Source organism: Crocodylus porosus, unplaced genomic scaffold, assembly GCF_001723895.1.
Source record: "Crocodylus porosus isolate Cpor-Errol unplaced genomic scaffold, CroPor_comp1, whole genome shotgun sequence".
Taxonomy (NCBI): domain Eukaryota; kingdom Metazoa; phylum Chordata; order Crocodylia; family Crocodylidae; genus Crocodylus; species Crocodylus porosus.
Window position 1 is genome coordinate 23039582 of NW_017728921.1, and position 25916 is coordinate 23065497.

The 25916-nt window shown below is 42.9% G+C and overlaps 1 protein-coding gene across 1 annotated transcript in view; it reads right to left on the bottom strand.

Moving 5' to 3' along the window:
* Positions 1-16807: 16807 nt before the first annotated feature.
* Positions 16808-25916, bottom strand: part of LOC109312903 (oxysterol-binding protein 2-like) — an 82847-nt gene continuing 73738 nt past the window's right edge. Inside the window, exons 4-5 of the mRNA XM_019539257.1 lie at positions 20361-20550; positions 16808-17095 (exon numbers count right to left, since the gene is read on the bottom strand). Coding sequence (XP_019394802.1) covers positions 17062-17095; positions 20361-20550 — 224 coding nt within the window. The 3' untranslated portion in view covers positions 16808-17061. The remainder of the gene's footprint in view (positions 17096-20360; positions 20551-25916) is intronic.

Genomic DNA, 25916 nt, shown 5'->3' on the forward strand with positions numbered 1-25916 from the left:
TCTCTAACAGTGTGTTGGGTTGTTTGCTGTCTGCCCTATTGGTTTCTGTTGAGTTTCTGTCATTCCTCTGCATGCACAGAAAGAAGTGACAATTTTTGACCAATCTGGTCACAGAAAGCAGTCTAGAACCATGACCAAACACAAGCACACAGCTGCAAACCGCTTCAAAAATGGCCAGTCAGGTGAAAATCTGACCCCTCGTTGCATGAAGGGTCAGAGGAAGACGTTTCAAAACAGAGCCTCTTCTGTAACTTCTGTCTGCACTGCCTGTCAGCCTGTAGCTATTTTCAGAATGGGAGGAGGGAAAGGGAGCAGAAGGAGTTGGGTCTGGGGGGTTTTCACTTACGCTGGAGGCTGGGATGGATGTGTTGATGCCCCTGCCCCAAGGTAGGGGGCTCCAACTCACCCATCACACCCTCCAGTGCTGGCTGGGAAACCCCTAGAACAAGACCCCTTTGCTCCCTTTCCCCGCTCCCGTTCTGAAAACAGTGACAGGCTGGCAGACTGTGCAGCCAGAAGTTACAGAAGACATTACAAAAATCCACATGTGGAGCTGTGGAAGTCTTACACAACTGAAAAAGGAGTCTCCCAGAACCTGTTGCTAATGGATTTAGATTCAGAATGGGATAAAGCTACATGAGCATGTCCTTTGTACCCACAGCTCAGTGATGAGTGCACATTGGGATGCTAGATGTCCTCTGTTCTAGGTCTCCTTCACCCAATGGAAGTTTGAACTAGTGCCTCTTTCACTTTCTAGTGCAGCACTCAACTACTCCATTAGAGGTAAGGCATCAACTCACTGCCTATGCCAGTACTCCCTATGAAACCAAGCCCCCTAGTCCTTGGAAAAAATGGGTGGAGGACAGTGCAGAGGGAAGTTTCGGCATCACTGGAACCCATGGTCCTAACTAGAATGAAGGGTCCCACCCATTCAGGCCTGTACCCACCTCACTGAGTCATATACCCACTAAGCCACATACCCACTAGTCTCCTACTGCTGGCTCCATGCATCTCCCATAGATCTCACTCCAACGGCTGTCCAGAAGATTAGCTTCAAAGAAGTACCAGAGCAGTGCTTCAATAATGTGGTGGTTAGAATGTGTGTTGGAAAATCAGAGTAATCTAGGTTCATACGCCTTCTGGATAAGGGTGGGGCCCAGGACTTCCAACTTCTCAGTACTGTAGCCACCCACCTATTTGGGGGGAGGAGATAGGAATGTGCTTTCTCACTTTGTTTGCACAGGCCTATGAGAACAGCAACAGACTGCCCCTGGACATGTAAATATAGAAAGTGCCCTGTGGACAACCAAAAACATCCTCTTAGATGACCAGGAAGAAACAGAATGACACCCTAATAGTTAGATCATGAGCCTTTCCAGACAAGCAATGCAGAATTGCTCCCCACAGCACACTTTCTAGTTTTTAACCAAGTCTAGCTGTATTCATCTCAGGTGGCAGGCTTCAGATCTCATTCCACAAGCTAGTGGGTCAAATATGAGGAAATGGTTGAGATACTCAGGAGAGAGACTATGGCAATGAGATCAAGACTGGCCTTTACTGAATGTTCACGCATCATTTGTTGCTATAGAATTTAGAGCCTGCCAGACTGGATTGCACTAATGACCCATTTAGTCTGGTATCCTGTCAGCACCAGGATGAACAGCTGGGAGATATCCGACTTCCTTCTGAATGTGTACTAATTAAAATACAGTTTACTTTGGATTAGTGCCCACTGTCCTACATTTGTCAAGATGCTTTACGGTAATCAGAATAAAGCAAGGGCGTCATTGAGTTAAAGTCTGAAAAACTCATACAGCAGATAAAAATGGACATAGCAACATATAAAGCTGAAAAGTTAGAGTGAAGTTGATATTAAAATCCGGGAAAGATTAATGTAACTACTTACAGAAAGGAGGGGGCATGGTGGAGGCAAAGATGAGCAAAAGATTGGTTAAACTGGCAAAATGAATTTAAAGTGATGGAGTAAGGAAGTAGCTGCAGGAATCAGAACACAACAGAAAAAGCAACCTAATCAGATACAGTCACAACACAGAGAAACATTCAATCCTATTCATCTTGAGAGCTAAATCCCATACAGATTCAAAGGGTGGAATTCTGTTTCCTTGTGTGTGCCTATGTCACAGCTGTGAATGTGACTTGTTATGAACTTACCCACAGCTTGCAATTCTGTTGCTATTACCCATGTAGTATTAACACTTATGCATGTATGTGTATGTTCAGTAGGCTATGCAGGAGCTAGGCAAGTATGTAGTTAGGTGCACACACAGGATCATAGAATGACAGAATATTAGGGATGGAAGGGACCTAAGGAGATCATCTAATCCAGCATTTCCTAACCAGTGTGCCATGGCATTTGGGGCTAGAGCCACGTCCCCACGCCTGCTGCTGCTACGGACACAGACAAACAGACAGACGGCATGGCTCCAGCCAGGCAGGGGGTGCGGCTCCAGCCCAAAATACAGTCTGGCTGGCCGCGCATCAACCTTCCCCTCCCCCCGGGCAGTGTCCAGCTGAACGCATGCCACCACCCCCCAACCCTGCTGTGCACCCGGTGTGCCGCAGTGCTTTTTTACTTAGGTAAGTGTGCCATGGGGCGAAAAAGGTTGGGAAATGCTGATCTAGTCCAACCCCCTGCTCAAGGTAGGACCATCCCCAACTAGATCATCCTAGACAAAGCCTGGTCTAGCTGGGTCTTAAAAACCTCCAAGGATGGAGATTCCACCACCTCTCAGGGTAACCTGTTCCAGCACTTTACTACCCTTCTAATGAGAATATATTACGATACAGTCTTTAAATACATAAGAGATAAATGAGACTGGATCTGGACACATGTTCTTACTCGAGCACAGAGTTTTAAACAGGGATAGGTTTTTTTTTGGTTAAAAAAAAGAAAGCATGAAAAGGTTAAATATAGTGTAGGCCTTGGCACAAACAGGGCTGTGAAGTACAACTGCCTCTTCTTCTGCACACTTGACAGAGAACAGGTCCCAACATGGGATCCTTGGCCTCGTGTCCACTGGTCCTTGGCAGATCATCCATACTCTATCAGTACATCACCAGCTAACTTCAAGAAAGCCTATTATCTCCTCAGGTAAAGGATATAAAATAACTATTGCAAGTTGGAGAATTTTTACCCCCCAGAGCATCTCAGGGAGCTCTGTGAAGGAGCAGAGCACACAACTGCAACCTCTGTTATGCCTTTCTAAGAGTAAGATATATGTACTCCATTCTCACGTACTCATCCAGTTTTGCTGACTGGTCACTAACTCTCCTATAGTCCCAACAGTAAAATCTTTTCCTGATGACACCAGATGTGTTCCTCTCCCCTCTACTCCTTGTGGTCAAGGAATGAAAGGACTACATCGGTGCCTAGCTTCTGGGAGTGCAGGAGTTCTTGCCAGTTCCATAAATACACTCACCCTCATGAGTGCAGTGTGCAATGGCAGTGCATGCATTTGCAATGGGAGAGCATACATACTTGATGTAGCAGCTAATTTTGCCCACAGAGGGCACAGACTCTGATGTCAGGGTTTAATACAAGAAGCTAAGAGACAACATTGCCATTAACATGCGACAGTAATGGAGGGAAGGGGCCATTATGTACCTCAGATATAAAAAGAAGCAATCTGTAATCAAGGTAATTACACTGATATGCAATTCCTTTTTTTTTTTTTTTTTTTAAAACACTGGTAACCAGAACTACATGTAGTGTTCTCAATGGGCTCTTACCAGTGCTTTGCAAAATGGTATTAGTACCTCCCTGTCTCTGCTCAACATAATCTGCCAAATACATACTAATTTAATGCTAATGTGTATTTTTTACTGCCATGTCACAATGCCAGCAGCTCATGGTCACCCTATGATCAAAAGTACACCTAGGCCCCTCCCTGCCTTGGATGTCTCAGTCTAGTGCCACCATTCTGTAACTGAAGTCCTTGTTCTGAGACATTATGTGCTTAACTTCGCATCTTGTTAAATTTTATTCCATTTCTCATGATCCATTCTACAAGATTATCTACATCTTCCTGTACAATAACCCAATCCTATTTTGCACTGCCAGTATCTTTCAGCTTAGTGTAATCCACAATTTTCATAACTACACTTCAAACACCAGAAGCAGAGGGCGCTGATTAAAATGTTAAACACAATAAGCCCTAGGACTAATCCTTGAGAAATATCACCTCCATTCAAGTAACTCCCCCTTCAACATAACCTAGTGTAGTCTTCTTTTGACCTCTATCCACTGCAGAACTGTAGTAACACTGAGCCCCATCTTCCCAAGTATGGCCAGTAATTTCCCAGGAGGCATAGCATCTGAAGTTTAGCTTAGATCTAAATAAATTAAGTCCACCAATATCCAAGAAACCCAGTATCTTGCCATAGGACATATTTATTAAAGAAAAATAGCAATAGCAATTTCAACAAAAGCACTTCACCAAGAGACCAGAGGCAAGGTGTAGGTGCTGAGAGCATCACCTTCCTGCTATGGCAGAAAGAGCCAGATTCTCTGCTTTCACTTCCTCTGGGTCTTACACCTCATGCAGCACAATGGTAAAGAAGCTTAATAGCTTCTTTCTAAATGATAATCCCAAAGTAGCATATAAAGGGATTGTGAATCACGTGCCTGCACCAGAATCAGGGAAGCTCAGGTCCCGCAAAGATATAGGTATGGTCTAAGCTATAATAGCCTGGGAGCTCGTAATTGGTAACAAAACAGAAAAATAATAGATAACCAGGGATATTGGCAACGTGTAGAGGGTGCACGTGCACCCCTGAGCCTGGCGGTACACCAACTGAGTAGTTGGAAAAAAGTCCTTAGCAAGCTTTTGGGCACAGTGGGGTGGCTGTGCCCAAAACCTTGCTAAGAACTTTTTTCCAACTACTCAGTTGGTCTAATAAAAAATACCACATCTACTCAAAGAATCTTGCCTGTCTTAGAAGTAGATGCACTAGCTTTGACAGCAAGGAATCCTATACATCTACTAAGTCATAAGGCTTAGAACCTGTAACAAATAAAATCTGAATGGGGACTCTCAGACAAGTAGCTAGGAGTGAAAGTTTTTAAACTGTCCAAAAAGGCTTAAGCACTATGCTGAATGAAAATTACATTGGCCGCATTATGTCTTCAATTGATCTTTATTTCATCTTGCATGAATACTTATGTGGTAATTTTTTTTTTTTTATCAGCCCAGAGCTAAAATTCTATGCAATGCCTCCCATGCCAAACCCCATCAAGGCCAACATGAAGGCAAAGAGCGGCACTATGTGTTGGAGGTAAATTAAGCTAGACTTGTCAGACCTACAAGAGAAGCAGATTCCATAGTTAAACACCACTGTTCGAAACTAGGAACCTACTGAACTCAACAGGCACATTAACTTCATTCTAAATAAGCAGACTTTAAGCTAGTTTAGTGGGAGATATCCCAGTGAAGTAGCTATCAGGATTATGCGAAGCAGGTTCCTCACTGTAACCAAAGGAGGTGCTCACAACAAAATCAATCTTTGCAAGCTTTTGGGCACAGGCACCCTTCTTCAGACATAGGGAGAGTCTGCTGGTCTTTGTCAAGAGAGGAAAAAAACAGCCATGAAACACCTCCAAAACATGGCCAAAGTAGGGCAACTTTTTATACAGAAGAATCTCAGTTTTTCTGGACTTCTGAGGGGACACCTGAGACTACTGGATAATTAGAAGTTCCATTCATTGGGAGACCTAGATGATAAAAGGCAGAAAGAGCAGCAGCTTGAACCACCAACTTCCCCAAGATTTCCAACTTTTCAGAGCTGAAAGTATAGGAAGTGAAAAAAGAAGTCTTGTTATGCATCCAGGAGCAGATCCTTTCCTGGCCCATACCTTTTGTCTTTCATTCATATAAAGTCAGCATGACCTTGAGATCCACAGAAGTACAGAAACAGCACAAAGGAGCTGAAATAAAGTATACTTCTTTATTGAAAGGTAAGAATTTAAATTTTTCTGAATTTGGTATATTAAACTATATTTTAGCTGTATTAGTATATTTTCATAACCTATTTAATTCATAATTGAATTCCTACTAATCTGATGTTTTGTGACTGATATGCAAGCATTTCCACACTGCAAGTTATTCTGAGGAAAAAAATGTGATTTGCAAATAATATCAAATGAAACCTGCATTTCCAGATGCTACTAGAATGACCAAACATATCCTCATATGTACGAAGTGTCTGGCAAACATTAAAAAATCCTTCATGGGTGTAAGTGAGGAGGAGGTAGATCATTATGATGAAAGTGCAAGTCGCTCTTTCCAATGTTCTTGATCCAGAAATCCTCCTATTACTGCTGCTTCTATAACATCAGCATCACAGTGGGTTGCCCAATCAACTTCCTCAAGTCACCAAATATTGCAACCAACTGTATACAAAAGACTCGCAATAACTTCATTTGCAGACAAGATGACACCTGAAGATCAGGAAAAAAATTGACCAAGCTCTTGCAAAAGCAATATATTCTTCTGGGACGCCATTGTCAATAACTGAAAATACACACTGGCAGGAAGCTTTTAAATTACAAACACCATCATACCGGTTGCCCAGCAGACATTCTTTGAGCAAGCCTCTTTTACAGTCAGAAAAGAAATGTGTAATGCAATCTGTGAAAGGAAAAATCAACAAAGCACCATGTCTTTAGTACTTACAGATGAATGGAGAAATGTGCAGGGAGAAGGAATCATAAACTTGGTGATAACATCTCAACTATTTTTTTTTTTTACAAAAGCATTGAAACAGGAGAGAATAGGTAAACTGCAGAGTATATCGGTAGTAAAATATGTGAAGTCCCACGAAGATTGGGAGTGGTAAAGTATTTGCTTTGCTGACTGACAATGCAAGTAACATGAAAGCAGCATGGGAGATCATAAGGGATAAATATCTACATATTACTGCAATAAGATGTGCATCCCATGGGCTAAACTTGCTTCTTAATGACATCATGAAGTTGGACACCCTGCAAAAGATCTATGGAAAAGCAAAAGAAGTTATAAAATATGTAAAAGCTATTCATATTGTAGCTGCAGTCTTTAAGAAAAAGCAGGAAGAAAAGAATTCAGAGAATAAAATAGCGACACTTAAACTCTGTAGTAAAACTAGATGGGGTGGAGGGGTGATTTCATTTGAAAGTTTACTAAAAAACAAAGAAGCTCTTCAAGAAACAGTAATCACTGAGGATCTTAAGGTACCCAGAAGCGTAAGGAACATTGTACTTGATGAGGATGTCTTCTGGGTTCAGCTGCAGAACTCCCTGAAGATTCTAAAGTCATTTCCTTCAGCAATCACTGCATCTGAACCAGACAAAACAAGCAATACACATAGGACTTGATGTTGGAAAAGTACTTTCAAATGTTGCAGAATACAGAACATCTTCAGGTATTTGGTCTAGGGAAGCAGTCTGGGACTCTGCCAAGCATAGCCCTCCTGCAGCATGATGACCTTTGCATGACGCAACCCTTGACTCCTCTTGCTTCTCACCTGCTTCAAATTCCTCCAGCTTCTGCAGCAAGTGAAAGAAACTGGACTGTTTGGAAATACTCGCACCAAATCAAGAAATAAACTAATATGTGAAAGAGTAGAGAAGGTTGTCTCAATCTGGGCAAATTTCAGAAGTCCATGAAGATGATAAAAATGAAGGATGAGAAGAAGCAGAAGCAGCAGAAACTGCTGATATTGACAGCTCAGAAAATGACACTGATTAGACAAAGATTCATGTAGCAAAATTTGTATTCAATAAGTCTTGGGTTTTTCTCCCTTTTTTCCCCCTCAGCTCTTTTTCTAAAAATGAGTGCTTTCTGTATCTGCTTGACACTGTGAAGGAGACACATCCAGGATACATAATAACTTTCTTTGCTTTACTATAATGTTGATGGTTTCTTCTATTTTTAACTTTGATGTTTGCCTGCTTCTCATAAACTGGCAAAAACTAAGAGATGCTAGGTTCCATAGAGTTCAGCAGCTTGTAGCTCCACTCGTAACAACAATTAAAAACATTTAAAAGTAAATTCAATTAGTAAATTTGTAATTATTGTCTGAATAAACTATACTTTTACATTTAATAAATATACCAAACATGATAATTTTATGAGCAAACCAAGTTATACATAATATATTCCTTGTTCTTAAAGTAGCAAAGTGAAATTAGATCTAAAAAGGGTGCTAAGAAAATAAGTATTGCATATATTTAAATTTCTCCCCAAATTCCTATTTTTTATTCCACAAACCCCCTCCCCCCCCAAAAAAAACCAAAAAAAACACTTTTTTTTCCAAAGCTTCAAAATTTCTGGAAATTTTACATCTGTAGGTCAAAGTAAAGCCAGTATGACTGTTCCAGCTGTAAAATCAGGCTGTAAAGGATCCATGCTACAGACCTCTTGGCAAAAGGTCTGGCCACGTTTGGCCTGCAACCCTCTCTTCTTCTGCCCAACATTGACAACTTTGGCTTCTAGTGCACAGAAATGGGCCCATTCCATGCTGTGAGTGAGCACCTTTCCTTTGGGCTCATGTGGCACTCAGAAATTCTGTCCATTAACAATTTACCAACATCCTAAGGACACTGCATACAACTCAGAAGGTTTTGTCAGCAGTTTCTTAGCAAGTCAGTAATATAAATGTGCTGTGAATACTGATACTAAGAAGCTACTGAGAAGCTTTGAGTGTTAGCTCCAAGGTTCCTTTAGTTGTTTAGAAAGTAGACTATCCTGATGGATTGGAGAGTTCTAACTGAATTTCTCTATTCAAATATATTTCTTATAAGGCATCATTAAAAGTATTCTTACCATGTCAATAAATAGGCATGAATATATACTCCCAACTTGGAGGCTTCCAATTTCAAACCTTCTAAATAACAAAGGTCTCTGTTATGCAGAAATTCATAGTTAAACAACAAAATCCCCATTGAAGGGCAGGTGGAATAAATATTAAGAGTCAAAATCCTGTGCAGCAGTGGAGGGAATTAACCAGAAGAGGTCAGCCTTATCCCATCTTTCAGTCTTGGTTTAGGCATAAAATAGACTGAGGAAATTACCACTAAAATCTCTTTCGGATCCCCTGAACACTACCGTCCATGGAATCTAAGTTCTCGATTTCCTTAATGTCCAGTACTCTATAACAAGGATTGTCCGCTCCTAATCACGAAAAACAGTAAAACTAGCATAAGTCATTTTAAATATTTTCTTTTTAAAAAGCAAGTGCAATGAAGCAGTTTACTTCCTTGCAAAATCTTAAACATCTCTGGACTCGGATACCACTTGATGACTGTAGCATTGGATGGACTCCTTAACGGACACAATTCACCCTGCAATATCTCCTTCTCATATTCATCACTTCCCTGGGCAGTCTTAACTTCCCACCTTTCTCATTTTCGTCCTCTCATGGTGGAGGTCAAGAGCCCTTTCCCCAGTAAGGTCAGCTGCCCATTTCTCAGCTCAAGGAATAGTCTATAGCCAGAACTAAAGCCAATCTAACTAAAATTGAGATTTACATCAATTTAGCTGGAAAAATGCAGGTCTCTTTGCAGACCCACTTAAAGCTGAGTATACCTAGCAGAGAAACAGGCTGCCAACTAAATGGGTCTTGCAGTAAAAACTTTCTAGGAGAAAGTTCCCTAAAAGGGGCCTTCAGCTGGGAAAGTGCTGCCTACAGTCTATTCCTGCATGGAATTCTGTGCCCAAGGACTGACTCTTGGAGCCAGTAGGAGTCAATTATCTTAAAACAGTGAACTTACTCAGTATTTTTAGCTTGGGGGGGGGGGACTAAAACTGGGAGATCCAGCACCCTCTAACCAGAATCAGAATTCCTGCCCTCCAGCCCGTTCAATCAATGCAGTTCTCTTCACTTTTAGTCTCCCAATTCCAGGGGAGGGTGCTTCAGGAGAGTGAAGGCGGAGCAGACAGGGAAATACTCATTAATGTCAACTCCATTCCCCTCCCAGCCTTGGGGAAAAAGCAAAGCTGTAATCCCCAGGGAGAAAGGCGGCTGCAGAAGCTACAAAGTTACAGTGGCAGTCTGCTCTTCACCCAGCTGGTTTTAAATAACTAGAATGATGGAGTTTATGTCATTTCCCTGAGGAAGTGGTTCCACAAGGTCACGCATCTCACAGCTAAGCCATTTTCCCAGTTTTCTGATCACGTTTGCCTCAGCTTCATTCCAGCTCATTTTCCTACCAGCATACTTTTGTCCAAATCTAAACAAATTTCCTTCCTTTTTGGCAATCACTTGCAGACAGTCTTCTAATACTCTGTTTAGTTATTATTTTACCAAACCAAAAATCCTTTAAATTTTTTCAGTATTTTAATATTATAAAACCTTAGTCTGTTTGTCTGTCCGTAATGCTTTATTCGTACTCTGATGGGTTGTCTGAAACAACAAGAGCATTTTGGTAGGAAGAGTTGTGAAGGGGTGTGGAGTTGTTCATAGGGGGTGGGTTGGTGCATGTATGTGGGCCCCCAGGCCACATGCTCCCTCCCCCCTGCCATGGCATATAGCCCTTGCTACTGGTAGCAGCAGCAGGAGGCAGCAGGCCCTGGGGTCACTTCTGGCCCATGGCAGACAGAGCCCCCCAGCAGCACATGGCTCCTGCTACCCCTGGGAGATGCACGTGGTGGCATGGAGCAGACCCAGCCTATTTTGCTGCCATGCACCTTTGACTCAGACCAGGCTGGCTCTGTGCCAGCACATGGGGCTCCTGGCACTGCAGGTGGGAGCCGCATGTCATTGGGCCAACCCCAGCCAAGTCTGTGCCTCCACATAGGGCTTCCAGCACTCCAGCAGGGAGCTGCACATGGAGGCACAGAGCCCACCCAGCCCAATGGCATGCAGACCAGGAGCCACAGGAAGTCTAGCGCTGTTGGGCCAGGCAGGTTCCATGCCACCACATGCAGCTCCCTGATGGTACTGGAAGCCCCACATGGAGGCATGGAGCTGGCCCAGCCCAGCCCAGCCCAATGGCACGCAGTCCTTGCCTGCAGTGCTAGGAGCCCCGCGTGCTGGCATGGAGTAGCCCGGTCCGGCTCAAAGGTGTGCACCAGTGGGCTGAATGGGCTCTGTGCCACCATATGTAGCTCCCAGGATTCAGCCAAAGCCACACACTGCTGTGGGGTCTGCCTGTCATGGGCCAGGAGCACCCCCAGGGCCCCACCTGCTATTGTTGCTGCCACCAGTGGCAGGGGCTGTGCACCATAGCAGGGGGACCCACACCTACCCACACACTCATCCACTCCCCACAGGCAGGAGCTCTCCTCCCCACTCACCAGCTGCACACTAGCACACTCAATGCCTCCACATGGGACTCCCAGCTGGCATGACAGGAGCCCCACAGAGATGGAAACACAGAGCCCACCCAGTTCAATGGTGCATGATCTCTGAAAACCTGCCTCCTATTGGTTTTCGGAGAGGCAGCTGCACGCCAGTGGTAATTATTTTTTTGAGGGGCCCTGTGAGCCAGACAGAGTGGCCTGGTGGACCAGATTCAACCCACAGGCTATTTTGCCCACTCCTGATTTAAAGTATTCTTTAAATCCATTATTTCATATTACTCTTTAGGAAGGGACAGCAAAAGATGCCACTGAAAGCTCTCTCTCCAGAGTGTATTTCTAAGACCTGATCTGCACCCAAAACATTATATCATTTTAACTATGATAAACTTCAAGGCAATTTTTACCAATATAGTTAAAATGACAGAGGCCCAAGTACACATGTAGTTATATGCTTTGCAAAACACCCAGAATACCAGTATAACTGCATCCACATTGGGGGACTGTGAATTATAGCAATAAACTTTAAAATGAGCAAAACTTTCCTGTGTAGACAAGGCTTAAATGCCAGCAGTTTTTAAAAGTCTCCAAAACTCTCATGAATAACTGACTGGCTAAAAAGATAAACTGAGGAGTCTCTTTCCTGTCAGTGAACATATTGAATTAGATTCACATCAGGAATGCCAGAAAAAGCCATCTTACACTTATTTGGGGGTCATATGTGAAGTGAGATGGTGGTTTCAATATATTCTTAGCACACGTGTCCATATAACAAAAATTACTCAGGTAATTTTTGTTTTGGTTTCAGAGCAGAGGGGAGAGAACTGCAATGCCAATAATCCTGTTCTGAAAAGTGTTTCTCTGTCTCACCTGCCACAGTAACCTGTTCCCAGATGGTGACTAAAACCAGAATGGCTAAGCCTTGGGTTAGTGTAACAGAATGCCACCAGGAGACTTGGTAAATCCCAGCAACCACTTTCTCATCCTATAAGTGAAGGTAGTACATTTGGACATGGCCTACATTCATTGTCTGAACACTGGGCTGGGATCTCCATACAAAAGTCTCACCTGTAGAGTCACTAGAATATTGAAACAACAACTTATCAACCAATCCTCCTGGGTGCTGATACATATGCAGCAAGCCTGCTCTGATGCGTTGTAATTACAGTGCATTGGTGCAGGCTCAATTAATCAAGTCTGCTGGAGCATGGTAATTACTGCACTCCAGCTGACTCCAGCATCATGTGCATCAGTGTCCCCGACAGCGTAATACTGTTTCCAACAGCCACCACATAACTAAACAGCAGCAGAGTGGTCCTTCTAACCTCACAGCTTAGAGCAGGGACCTTTTAATCAAATTACTTTTAACATCGAACTGTCTGTAATGCTATACCTAGTAATTATGACAGCAATGCCATGATCTGGTCCTGCTATAACCTTACCCTCCTTTAGCCAACAACCATAAGACAAGTGCCTCCTTCCTTCTTGAAGATTTTCTGGAGCTGTGATGATAACTGTATTCAAAATCCTGAAGGACACACAGATGTGAACAATTTTATATAAATGTATTATAAATGCTGATGATTTGTAGTGGTTCTTGATTTAGCTGCTGTCTCTCAACCCTGGTTGATGTTAATCACTTATAAGTCAATGCATATTGTGTTCAGTGTATGTCATAACATTTGTTATATTCGCACTTGATCAGTGGGGGCCAAGAACTGCATGGTGCAGGGGTGGCTTGTTAGGCAGGGCGAGCTCATCCATGGGCTTCATAGTCAGCAACAACGGGACCAACATGGTCAAGGCAGTCCGTGATGCCAACTTCGTTGGCATTTGTTGTGTGGCACACAAGTTCCACCTCATTCCACACAAGTTCCCCGTTTTCAGACAGGGCCCTGGTGCACCAGCTACCAGGGCCCGCACGGGGCCAGGCAGGACCCTCCAACCCTGCCCATGGCTGGGAACAGGGGGACGCAGGTGGGGAAACGCCCAGACAGAGGACTGGGAGCTGGCTCTGCTGCTTGCTCCTAGGAAAGCTAACAGAGCCCATTCTTCTGGGCCAGCCCCAGCTGGGTCTCCCCAGGCCACTGCCTGTGCGGCCCTCTCCCCTGCAGGGCTCCCCAGTGCCCCAACCTAATCTTCACAACCCCTTCCCCCATAAAAATTAATTTTAAACACATGAATTAAATTTAAATCTGTAAATTATACAGTTTGCAGGTCCACAGTATAAAAAGGTTACAACACCCTACCACATACCCCTGCCAGCCTACACCCCATGCTCCTTCTGCCCCGCTCTGGGGCCCACTGGCACTGGTCCTGGGACATCAGTGGAGGCCCTGTACTTCCACATGCCCGCTCACTTCCACTTCCCCTATCCCCACCTTCCCCACTTTCCTGCCCACCCGCCAGCCACTCTATACCCCGTGGCTCCCATATGCACAATACCATACACACACATCCCCACAAAGCCCTAGACCCACGCACCCACAACTCCCCACAAACCCCACACCCACCCCATATCCCCCAACACCCATGCATACTCCACCCAATATACGAGTAAGACTGCATTTTAAGCTATTATGCAATCACTTCTACATATACAGCACAAACACACACAAATCAGGACAAAAATATATATATTTTTTAATTAAATTAAAATATATTATTATGGGTGTTTGATTTTTAGTACACAATTTGGTTTTTTCCCCTAAATGGGGAAAGCCCTCTTCCCCAAAGGAGTACTTCCAGGGGCAAGGGGAGGGACTTCTGGTGGCAAAGGTCAGAGGTTAAGGGGGCAGGACTTCCACTCCCAAGACGGTGACCAGGGGGCAGGACACCTGTCAAGGGGCGGGGCTACCCATGCAGCCCTCGACAGCTTGCCAAAACTCGATAAGGGGCTCTCTGCCCAAAATAATGCCTACCCCTGAGCTAGATCCAACTCCAGGACAGTAACTTTGACACACCTGATCTAAACCAACTTTTCCTACAGCCAGTCACCCATGCCCTTGGAGCAGAAATGTGGTCAACAGTCACTTTCCTGGATGAAAGAACTGTCTATTGCTTCTCTGAAATATCAAAAGCTATCAAAAAATAAACAAAGAACGAAGCTTGTGCTCCTACCTGTAGACAGGCACCTTTTCCAGAAAATATGCCTACCCAGCACCAGTGTTTTTAGAACATAAGTTACACTACCTTTCTCTTCAATTTCCACTCCACTTTCAATCACTGAGCAAATTGCTGAGGCTGGCAAGGACAGAAGTAGTGTCGGGGGCAGTCACAATAGGTGAGCTCATTCCATTCACATCAGCCACCAGGAAAGACTTCAGTCAAATGGAAAAAATAACAAACTTAATGAAAGATGAAACCAATCTCTCTTCCTTCCCAGTTACTATGTAGCACAGACAATACCATATTAATCATGCCCAGAGGAATCAGGCAATTAATCCCCTCACAGTGGTTCCCATACAATTATAGGCACAGCCAAGGGCTGACAGATGGGAGTGTTACATTTTCCTGGCTTCAGCATTTGTTTGAATGAAGTTTGGAAATAGAGTGAACCCACTACTGCTTTGCAGACCTGTCAAGATAGGTTTGTTCTGGTGTCTGCATTTTAACATCCATTTATTGAGTGAGCAGTCAGTGAAACAGACTAGACTACCAAGGCTAGGGATAGATGTTGCATATAAACTGGTATAAGTGGTTGGGAACCAGTTCAAATCTGCAACAGAACAGAAGTTCAGCGCACATAAACCATTTTCAAAATGGCCAAAACCAGTGTAAGATAAACCTGGATGGATGTCATACCAGACTTAACTGATTTAGGATAAATCAGCTTATTGAACTTCTGTCCCAGATTCAAGTTAACTCATAATCTGCCACTATCCCAGGATGCTTTGCACTTCCACAGCAACTCCCCCCCCCCCCCAACCCACCTCCTTGCAGGGTGGGGCAGGCTAGCCTTGGCCCAAGCTGTCTGCTCCAGCCAAGCAGGGGGGTGTGCTCTAGTACTCCCCAGCTTCTGGCCTGGACCACTGCAGACATGTGGCTGCATTTCTGGAATCAAAAGTGTATGTCTGTTTACTTGCTTATCACTTCAATCTATGCAGCTTAGACTAACCTTTGAAGCTTCAACCAATTCAGCCTCCGGTTTTTTGCCAATCTATACTTAGCCCAAATGGGTTAGATTCTGGCTTCACTCACTCTCTGAAACTGATCCTCCTTCTACTGGAGAGTCAAAGGAGGTAGAATGAAACCCTCTGTTTGACTCAAGAGCCCCATCCAACCTCCATGTCCACAAAAAAGACTTCCCTCTAAGTAAGGTGAAGAGATAAAATGCAATGATCACAAATCCCAATGAAATAAGACTGTTTTTATCATCATGTAACTGATCTAAATAACATCAACATTTTATTTTCCTGTATTAAAAAAAAATGACAGAAAATAAATGGAAGCAACAAAAAAAACACAAAGCTTTAGACAGAAGCAACATTTATTTTCAAATTGCTTAAAATCATGAAGTGGTAGAGTAAGTGAGTTTACTCAGAACATGCATTCATGATAGGAGTGAAATGGTAGCACTGTTTCCCCAGGATATATGCTAGTAATTCCAGTCAATGAAATGAAAATCAGAACACACATACAAAATCATTTAACAGAAACAAAACAAAATGGACACAGAAGCCAAAAATGAAAAACAACAGAATAGCATTAAAAACGAGCCCTTTTCAAATGCACAAAGGCACAGACAGTAAGCAAATACAAGTATGGTTACATAGAAAATAATACAATAAGTTAGCAATAGTTTATAATTGTTTATCCAAAGAGCAGGTTAAGCCCCATACTAGGTGTGGAAATCTATTTCCCCTTGTGTGCACAGACAACAACTTCTGAGGTATATAAGTGCCAAAAATATCACTTATGTACCAGTAGTGATTCTATTACCCCTGCAATGTGATTGTGTAAGCTGGCACGCATAGACTGACCATGCAATATGTGTTGGACTGGCTGCGTATGCGTAAGTTGATATATAGGGGCAAGCCCTATGGCGAGTGAATATCTGCATCCAAGTCACAAAAATAAAGGCAGCCAAAAAGGCATGACCAGCAGGTGTTAGATTCTGGTAGAGAAAGAAGAAATTTGCTATGTTTCAGCCCCAAGGGCTGCATGTTTTGGACACTCACTGTAGGCACTGTTTACCCACAAAGAATCTGAACTTGCAGCTTTCTGTCTTCTCAGCATAGTGCCCAAGCTGCCACACCACAGACTAGGCACCATCCTGGCTTTTCTTTAGCTTTCCTTCTGAAGCTGGTCCCCTGGGCAGCAAAGAGAGAACAAAATGTAGAGCTAGGAAAAAGAAATGAAGCTGGAGGGTTGTGTGGCTTTGAGAGTTGGCTGCTGTCCTAAAAAGGAGTACACCCTTGGTTCTAAGCTAAATCCTTGCTCTGAGTGGGGTGGAAGCTACTGCACTGCACATCATCCAGTTTAGCCTCTAGCCATTAAATGCTCCTTTTTGAAGTTGAGCCACTGTTGCACCAGATAAGTGTTGGGAGAGGGGGACTTACGTATCCAAAATATAAAGTGAGGGCCAAAACCAAACAGGTAGATATCTACGAAACTTATTTAGACATAGAAAGGGAAACAGAATTCTATTCTAGATGTATATGCAGTTTCAGCAAGGCTGTGTTATATAACTCTATTAGGCTACAAACATACATTGCATTAGTCCCAGAACAAAACATTTTATCTTGGGACAAAATGCAAACATTCAGATGTCCATGTCCACCGTCCCAGGATAAACCCTAAAAAAAAAATACATGGGATAAGAAGTATTAACAGTTTATCCCAAGACCTCACAAAGTGCCCCTGAACAGTTATCCCAAGATTGCATCGTTGAATCGATAATAGAAAAGTGGCAATGCATTCAGCTGCTCACTAAACCCTCATTAGGGCTAGGGACAGACATTCAAAAAGCTGGAACCTGCATTGATTAAATCTTTGCAGGTTAATCTAATCTGCCTAGGCTGATCTGTAACAATACAGACATTCCCTCCGGACTGAGGAACTGGACTGAGGAGGGGGGGCATGGCCAGCCTGGGCTGAACTGGCCAGAGAGAGGGTTCATTCCCCACTCCCTGTCCGACCAGCAGGGACCTGAGCAGGGTCTGCCAGGCACTCCCCATTCACTGCTGCAGCGAGGGGCTGGCATGGCACCTGAGGCAGAGGGGGCTGGGAGGGGGGTTATTCCCCACTCTATCCCCAAGGGATTGCAGCCGGGTCTGCCTGCCCCAACTGCCACCGCCACCGCTTACTCCCTGCCTGGGGCAAGTGGCAGAATAAGCCCCCTCCTGTCCCCTTTGCTGTACACTGGAGGGAGAGGGAATAACCCCAGTCCCCACCCTTGCTCCCCTGCCCCAAGAGGCTCTTAATACAGTTTATGTGTAATGTCTGTCCCTAACCTAAAAGGGCAATGTGTGTATACACCAGTTCCAGGATATCTTGTTCTGGAACAAACACAGCCACCTTGTCTAGGAAGAAATGCAGTGTTTGTTTCTAGTATTACTTTCATTTAAAACACCATGCCCTCTTTATAAAGCTTGTATCCTCTGACTGGATATTCTACGTAGGATTAAAAAAATCTGCAAGCCAAAATTCATTGCCTTCTTCTCCCAGAGACAGATGTAGAATTAAAGTTGTTACCTAAAGGAAACTGACTGCACAGAAGGAAGGAGAAAAATCTGACCTGGGTTAACTAAGAGGGTTGTGCAAAACTGAGAAAAAATGCAAACACTTTCAGAATTTCATTTTGGGCGACTGCCCAAAGGTAAAGTCTGGTAAAGACAGAACATTTTATAAAATGGAGCTTTTGCTTTTAGCAAAAAGATGAAGCTCTACACGCTTGAATGCGATGCTAGTTCACTAGGTATAATTTAAAACATAATGTGTTTGCATTCTAAAGATGGGGCTGAATGAAAACAATGCCACTTACTAAAACACAATTCAATTTGCGCACACACACACACACACCCATACACTCAATACCCCCCAGACTAACTCCATACTATTTCGCAGATAATACCAGACAAGTTTCTATCATTTTAAAAACACATAGTATCTTGTATTCTGGCAGGTTTATACTTACGTAAGTTCTATACCGTCTTGTAGTATTATAAATTCCCTTCCATCTGAACTATATTATTAACTAACTAGCAGTCCCATTGCACGTATATACCTTTCAGTCAACAACACAGCCCTCCTTCAGTACAGCTTAGAGGCTGAGGCAATCAGTTACTGAGATATCATAGATATGAACTAAGGTGGACTATACATGTTAGTTTCCAGCATTATATTCTGCTGAAATGTTTAATCTGTAGCAAAGAATCTTATGTAGTACAACAGATACTGCATAACTGATATCAGACTATATAACAAGTTTGATATTAAATAATTATTTGGGAAATTTATAATGTAATTAAAATGGCTAAGAAAATGAAAATTTTGAAGTATGGACTGAAAACTGAAGGTTTACAGAAAGTAAAGAAAAGTGACTTTTTTCTTTGGATGTGATATTACAAGGTAGATCTGAAAGATTCCCTCTTCTCTTTCACTTTATAAACACCCCAAAAAGGGGGTTGTTCTGTTTTTTTACACCTAAAACATGGCTCTTGCTTGCTCTGAAGATAGTGACAATTTGGTAAAATTGGACAGCAGAAAAGCCAAGAGAGTAAAGAGATGAGTAGAATGAGAGAAGTTTTAGATCAGACTGTTTACAATACTGTGTTTTTAAAATTTGTTTCTGTTAATGCTTATTTACCAAAAATTCACTAGTTAGTAGCTGAAATTAAAAGATGCACTGATTAATTATTCAAACCTTCCCCTGCCCTCAACACCTTTGATTAAGGTGAGAGATTTTAATGATGCTTTGACACAACCCGGGACTTTAACAGAAGAAAAAAGGGAAGACTAGACTTCAGGCATGCAGTTCATTGAATTAGGTATGCAGTCACAATATAAGCTACCAGCTTAGCAAGAGACTTGGAAAATCTTCCCTCACTCCTCTGAGCCCCGTTCAGTCAGATACTTCATATCAGAGACTAAGGAATGTGAAATATGCAGTACCAACAGGAAGAAAAGGTTCTTTGAGTAAATGTAAGAGTGACTCTCCCTACGCCTGAAGAAGGATGTTTGTGCCCAAAAGCTTGTAAAGAACAATTTTTTCCAGCTATTTAGTTGGTCTGATAAGAGACATCACATTTACCCAAAGAACCTTGTCTGCCTATGTCCTTAGGTCAACATGGCTATAACTAACACCCCAGTACCAATGATCATTTTAAAATCAAAACATTCCTGAAATGCGCTTTCGGTATAATAAATGCTGTACATGGAACACATGAAATAGAAGGGAGACGTGACTGGCACTCATTTAGGATGACCTAAGTAATTTGCTTGGGCTATTCCAAATTGACATCGATAAATCCTCTTTACAGTGCTGTTGCCATCAATCTCCTGAATGCAGCTTTTGTCTGACGCTGTGTTTTAGGGACTGAAAACTAAACAGGAATCTGATCATTAGCATATTCATAAATGAGGCTATACATTCTAAAATAAAATCACCTTACAAGGGTCAGTTATGCAGGAGATATTGCCAACGGTGAGGCTTGCAGCTCCACTAATGACATTAAATGTGGCTAGGGTAGGTTTCCTTTCTGTCAAGGACTAATAAGCAGCCTGTAGGATCAGAGTCTTTTCTGGCTACAGTCCTAGAAAGCATGCCAAAAAGAGTAATGCAAATACTTGTCATTGGGGACATAATAGGAGATATGAAAACCCAGATGGCCAACACATACACAAAGTATTCAGTATTCTAGGGTTTTTCGGTTTTTTGTTCTTTTGTTCGTGGGGAGAGGGTTCAGAACTCTAGCCCAAGTGAATTAAGAAAACCTACTTCAGTAAAGCAAGAAATATGCAAAATCTCCTCAGTGCTGTCCAACATAGCAAGGCCCATGGTAGAAAAGAAACTATGTTGGGAGTATGCATGCTCCACGTTACTGGTGCATCATGCCATACCTTTGGCTGGCAACGCTCCAGTGGGGTAAGCTACTGTGTTCTCCCACCGCACACAGGTTGCAGCGCAAGACAGCAGCAAAACAGAGACAAACAATCCGTCTATGTTGCAACTTAACAGGGAAACAGGCAAGAGAGGCCATCATGATTAAGTGCGTTTGTAGAGAAGAGCAGAAGTGAGCAGCAGAAGGCACTGAAAGAAAATAGGAATAGTTTCAAAAATATAAATTAAACAAACAAACAAAAACCCATTTCAGTAGTTTTCTCAGCTAAACTTTTCATGGCAGCAGCTCCTGGTACAAGCAACAGCAACAGACTTTACACCAGGACCTTCCAATGCTGGGATCAATAAAGATGATTAAAGGAATAAGAAAGTAATGAATGCTGAGCTATAAACTATTTCAGAGGGTAATGAATGCATCTTCATACATAAGCTCTATAGACAGAGGGTAAAACATAGACTTAATAACAAAACACCATGCCGGGAGAGAGATGGGAAAAAGGAACATAACCATTTCTAAGTGGGTGGAGAAAGGGAATGTATTTTAATATAGGTCTGACAGGAGCTGGAGACTGCAATCTCATTTCTTCTGTTGTTAGCAGCACAGCTGAGAATGGAGGGGTGACAACGGCAAGGATTGTCAAAAGAGGAGACAATTACAGTACAGAGAGAACTAGATAATGCCACCCAATCAAGAGCTACAAAGAAGGATTCATAAGCGCTAAGGGCAGAGAACTTTTCAGTTGTCTGATGACATCAGATTCCCAATTTTAAAATACAGTGAACATCAAATGCTTCAATGTTAGAAAAGTGCCTAAGGTAAACAAAGCAACTGTAGTGCAATCAACATCACAGTAATTACAGAAAAAGTTTAGAAACAAGGGACCCTCTTGAAAAGTCTTAGCTGGTAAATACAGGAGCAGCTACAGATTGCTTTGCATCTGCCTTTACAATCTAAGATGCTGCAACAGTGGAACATATATATTTAAGTATTTACTTATTTTTATACAATCAAAATAGTTAAACTAAGAGTATTTTTGACTGAGAACTGCCTGGTGGGCCCAAGAGTTGCCTGGCAAATTGTGGAAAGAATGGAAGACTAGTGGCTTCTCAGTAAGCATTTTCATTCCCCGGAGTTGTGTGGGTCCCCTCCTATCCCTCATAGCAGCAGAAATCCCATTTGATGAGCCAGAGTAGAGGAAGACAGAAATGCCATGGTTCCATATATTTCTTTGCTCTCCGCCTTCTCTATGTGCACCCCAAATTGCTGCTCTTCTACTCCACCCTTTTCCATATTTTGCATCAATAGCAACATATTAAAATACCTGAGAAATTCCTATCCAAAACACTTCTTTAAATGAAGGTCATTTCCATTTAAAAGAGTAAATAAACATGACCAACATTAATTAAACCAACAATAAACTCCATACCAGCCTTCCAAAAGAGCCATCATTACACCAGATGACCTCCAGCCTGTTTTCCCAGCAGTTTTCCTGATATTCAAATCCTCATGATTACATGCTCTGACATTAGCCACCATAATTTCTGTATCAGAAACTGCTGCTTCATATGTCTATAAACAAAGGTGTCAAATCTGTCAGGCTGAATCCAGAACGCAGGCTTCTCACAGGCCAGACCCAGATTGTGGGACCCTCCTGTGGGCTACACAACCCGCAAGCAGTAGCATTAATCCCCGTAGCTGCCAGAGTCACTGTTTCACCATGCCTCCCAAACTCAAGGAGTTAGCATTGCTGTTACTTGCTTCTCCTTTTCCATCAGTCTTCATAGCTGGCCCCCAGACTTTCAGTATCCGGCCCACAAGAGGTGTGTGTAAGAAGCACTATGAGCCAGACAACCCAACTCCATGTACCAAATCTGGGCCAACTACCATATGTTTGACTCCTCTGGTCTATAGGGAATGCGTCACAAACTTGCAGAAGCTGAAGTGTGGAGTTGGACCTGTAAACTGCAGATGGTTCTAGGGAGTCTGTGGTGGAGTACAGTGGGAGTCTTGGAAAACCAGTATGGTTCATACATGAATACTGGCTTAACTGGTGAGTTTCTGCATGGAGCAGAATTGTAATGCACTTGGTCAACCTGAAATCTATGCTCTGTGCACACTGGCAACGTAATGTTTTTACTCTAGCACCACAAGAATGCTTCCCTTTATTTTCCTTCACAAACCCTAGCCCTGGGAGTGCATTTTAATTCTGCACTGTCACAGAGTCAGGAGCAGGGAATCCAAAACTCAAGTTATAAGGATATCAGCCAGTCAGTCATCAACTAGCCCAGGCTTGTTCTCTGTTACATGTTTCCTAGTGCTCTGCCCAGTTTAGTTTTAAAATACCGGAAGTGACAGGACTTAACCCCTTCCTCTGGAGACTCTTCCAAAGATGGAAGGCTCTCACTGTCAGGAAATGTTTTCTGGTATTCAACCTTCATAACTTTAATTATTACCAGTCATCACTTAGTCCAACTGTACATTCCCATGACAATGCCTACCTTGCTCTTATATTAATTCTCACCAGTTTCTTAGACTCTTTCTTGTAATAAAGTAATAACTAACCTCCAGAGATATTAAGAATAGCTTTCCATTCCTCTCTTAGCTTTGTAATTCTATTAAAAAAATTATTCTGTTGGTCTTAAGTTTTGTGCCGCAAAAGTCTATGGACCTATTTATCATCCAGGTATAGCTTAACCATTTTAACATTTTCCATTATTTTTCCAAGGAAAGAAACTAAACTTACCAGATGGCAAACCACCAAGAGTGGTAAACTTTCCAAAAGCATATTTCTGGCATCCAGTCTTCTATTACCCTTTGCATTCCACAATTCATTGCCCATTATGCAATAGGTTTGTTAGTTAATCCCCTTCAGACGTTACGACTTGTTTTGTTCATTTTTATGTATGCCCTTTAACTGCTCTTTATCAACAGATCCTTTAATATGTCCTTGCAACTCTTCATTTCCTTGCAATGAAGACAAGAGTTCAACAACTCAGTATGTTCAGGGTGCATCTCCCCTTATTTTCTCTCTAGTTTTCCTATCAGCAAAAATGGGGAAGACATCTTATCCTGGTTGTTACAAAAACAAAACATGTTTACTTCCAGGAAAAGAGAACACTAATTCATATTTGATGTCATGTCGGGAAATATTAAAATCCTACTCCCAAAAACCAGATGAGCCAGTACTGTATTGTTCAGTATAAGAAACAGTTACAATGTGAAACACTGTAGGAGTTTCAGGATTGGCAGAATGTTAGCGTTTTTAAAAGGAATTAGAGGGTTTTATATAATTCTAGATTAGCAGATCAGACTGCCAGTGATCTAAACAAAACAGACAAGATGAACAGCAGGGTTATTCCCCATGCATGAAACAAGCATGGTTTTATTCAAGTATATTCTATCTTAAGATAGGACTCTTCTTGTTTTTCAAGTTCAATCCAAGAGATGAGGGCATCTGCAAACAACTGCTGATTTCCGGTTCCTGAGGCAGAACATCTAAATCTGCTTTTTATAAACTAGCAGTAGCATTTCAGCCACTGAACTAACTGTCTCTCTCTCTCGTAGATATCAAGAACTAAAATGTACCCAGTGACAAAAGGGGCCTCAGAACCACTACCTTCAGCCATGAAACACTTGGGTTCTCCTGCACAAGGAAGCTCACATAGGTGCAAGAAAGCTGGCACTGGTTATAGGCTCACCTTCACGTCCAATAGGAAAAAGAAAACAGAACCAATTCTACAGGGGCTGGAATCAGACTCAACACTGAACAACAATTGCTAGCCTGGAATCCCATACGAATTCCATTTCCAACTCCAACAGAAACAAGGGATGCATTAAACCTGATGTCATTAACCTCCAATGTTTCCTGCAGTTAGGATGAGAGCTCTTCTTTCAAAAACATAACAGAACATTGAAACTGTATTTCCAATCTTCCTCCCCAGCCTGGAATAAAACATATTTCACTACTATAGGGCTCTGGATACAAGGGTGAAGGGGTGCAGGGCTCAGATCATGTTCCTGTTAATCCTTCCAGTCAAAGGAAAGGGGCCAGGCAGGAGCGGTTGCATCCTACAGATCAATACATGGCTGCGCAAGTGGTGTCACCAGCAGGGCTTTGGCTTCTTTGACCATGTGATGTTGTTCCAGGAAGAAGGATCGCTGGAAAAAGATGGGATCTACCTGATAAAGAGAGGGAAGAGCATCTTCGCTAACCTAGTGACAAGGGCTTTAAACTAGGCTCGCTGTGAGATGGATACCAAAGCCCTGAGGTAAGTGGGGAAGCAGAAGACCTGGAGGAAAAGCAAGAAGGAGGTGCCAAGAGGGGAGGTACTCTCATACGTCCTGAGAAATCAGGGCAATCGACTAGTTACCTCGGGTCTCTGTACACAAACGTACGGAGCCTGGGAAACAAGATGGAAGAACCAAAAGTCCTTGCAGTCACCAAACTATGATGTGATTGGAATAACAGAGACTTGGTGGGAGCTCGCATGACTGGAGCACTGTCATGGATGGGTTCAAACTGTTCAGGAAGGACAGGCAGGGGAGAAGAGGAGGAGGAGTTGCGCTGTATGATTGCTCAGAGCTCCACTATGAAACTGGAGATAGGCCTATTGAGAGTCTCTGGGTTAAGGAAAGAGGGGAAAAGCAACAAAGGTGATGCTATGGTGGGTGTCTGCTACAGACTACCAGACCAGGAGGAAGTGGTGGATGAGGCTTTCTTCAAACAGCTGGCATAAGTTTCCCCATAACAAGACCTGGTTCTCATGGGGGATGACAATCATCCTGACAGCTGCTGTGAGGCCACTACAGCAGTGTGCAGGAAATCCAGGAAGATTTTGGCGTGTGTCAAGGACAACTTCCTGGTGCAAGTGCTGCAGCAGCCAACTAGGGGCCATGCTCTTCTTGACCTGCTGCTCATAAACAGGGAAGAATTGGTGGGCAATGTAGTAGTGGATAGCAAATTGGGCAGCAGTGACCAGGAGATGATTGAGTTCAGGATCCTGAAGAAAGGAAAGCAGCAGAGTAAGAACCCAGGACTTCAGAAAAGCAGGCTTTGACTTGCTCAGGAAACTCACAGGCAGGATCCCCTGGGAAGCCAGAGAGGAGTCCAGCAGGAGAGCTAATTGTACTTTAAAGAAGCCTTATGAAGAGTGCAGGAACAAAATATCCCAATGACCAGGAAGACCAGCAAGTATGGCAGAAGTCCAGTTTCACTTAGCAGGGAACTCTTCAGTAAACTAAATCAGAAAAAGGAAACTTATCAGAAGTAGAAACTTGTACAAATAACTAGGGAAGAATATAAGAGCATTGCTTAGCCATGCAGGGATGAAGTCAGGAAGGCCAAAGCACAACCAGAGTTGCTGCTAGCAAGGGATCTGAAGGGGAACAAGAAGGGTTTCTAGAAGTATGTTGGTAGCAAGAGGAGGATCAGGGAAAGTGTGGGTCCCCCACTGAATGGGGGAGGCAAACTTGAGACAGAGGATGCAGAAAAGGCTGAAGTGTTCAATGCCTTTTTCACCTCAGTCTTCACAGGCAAGGTCAGCTCTCAGACTAC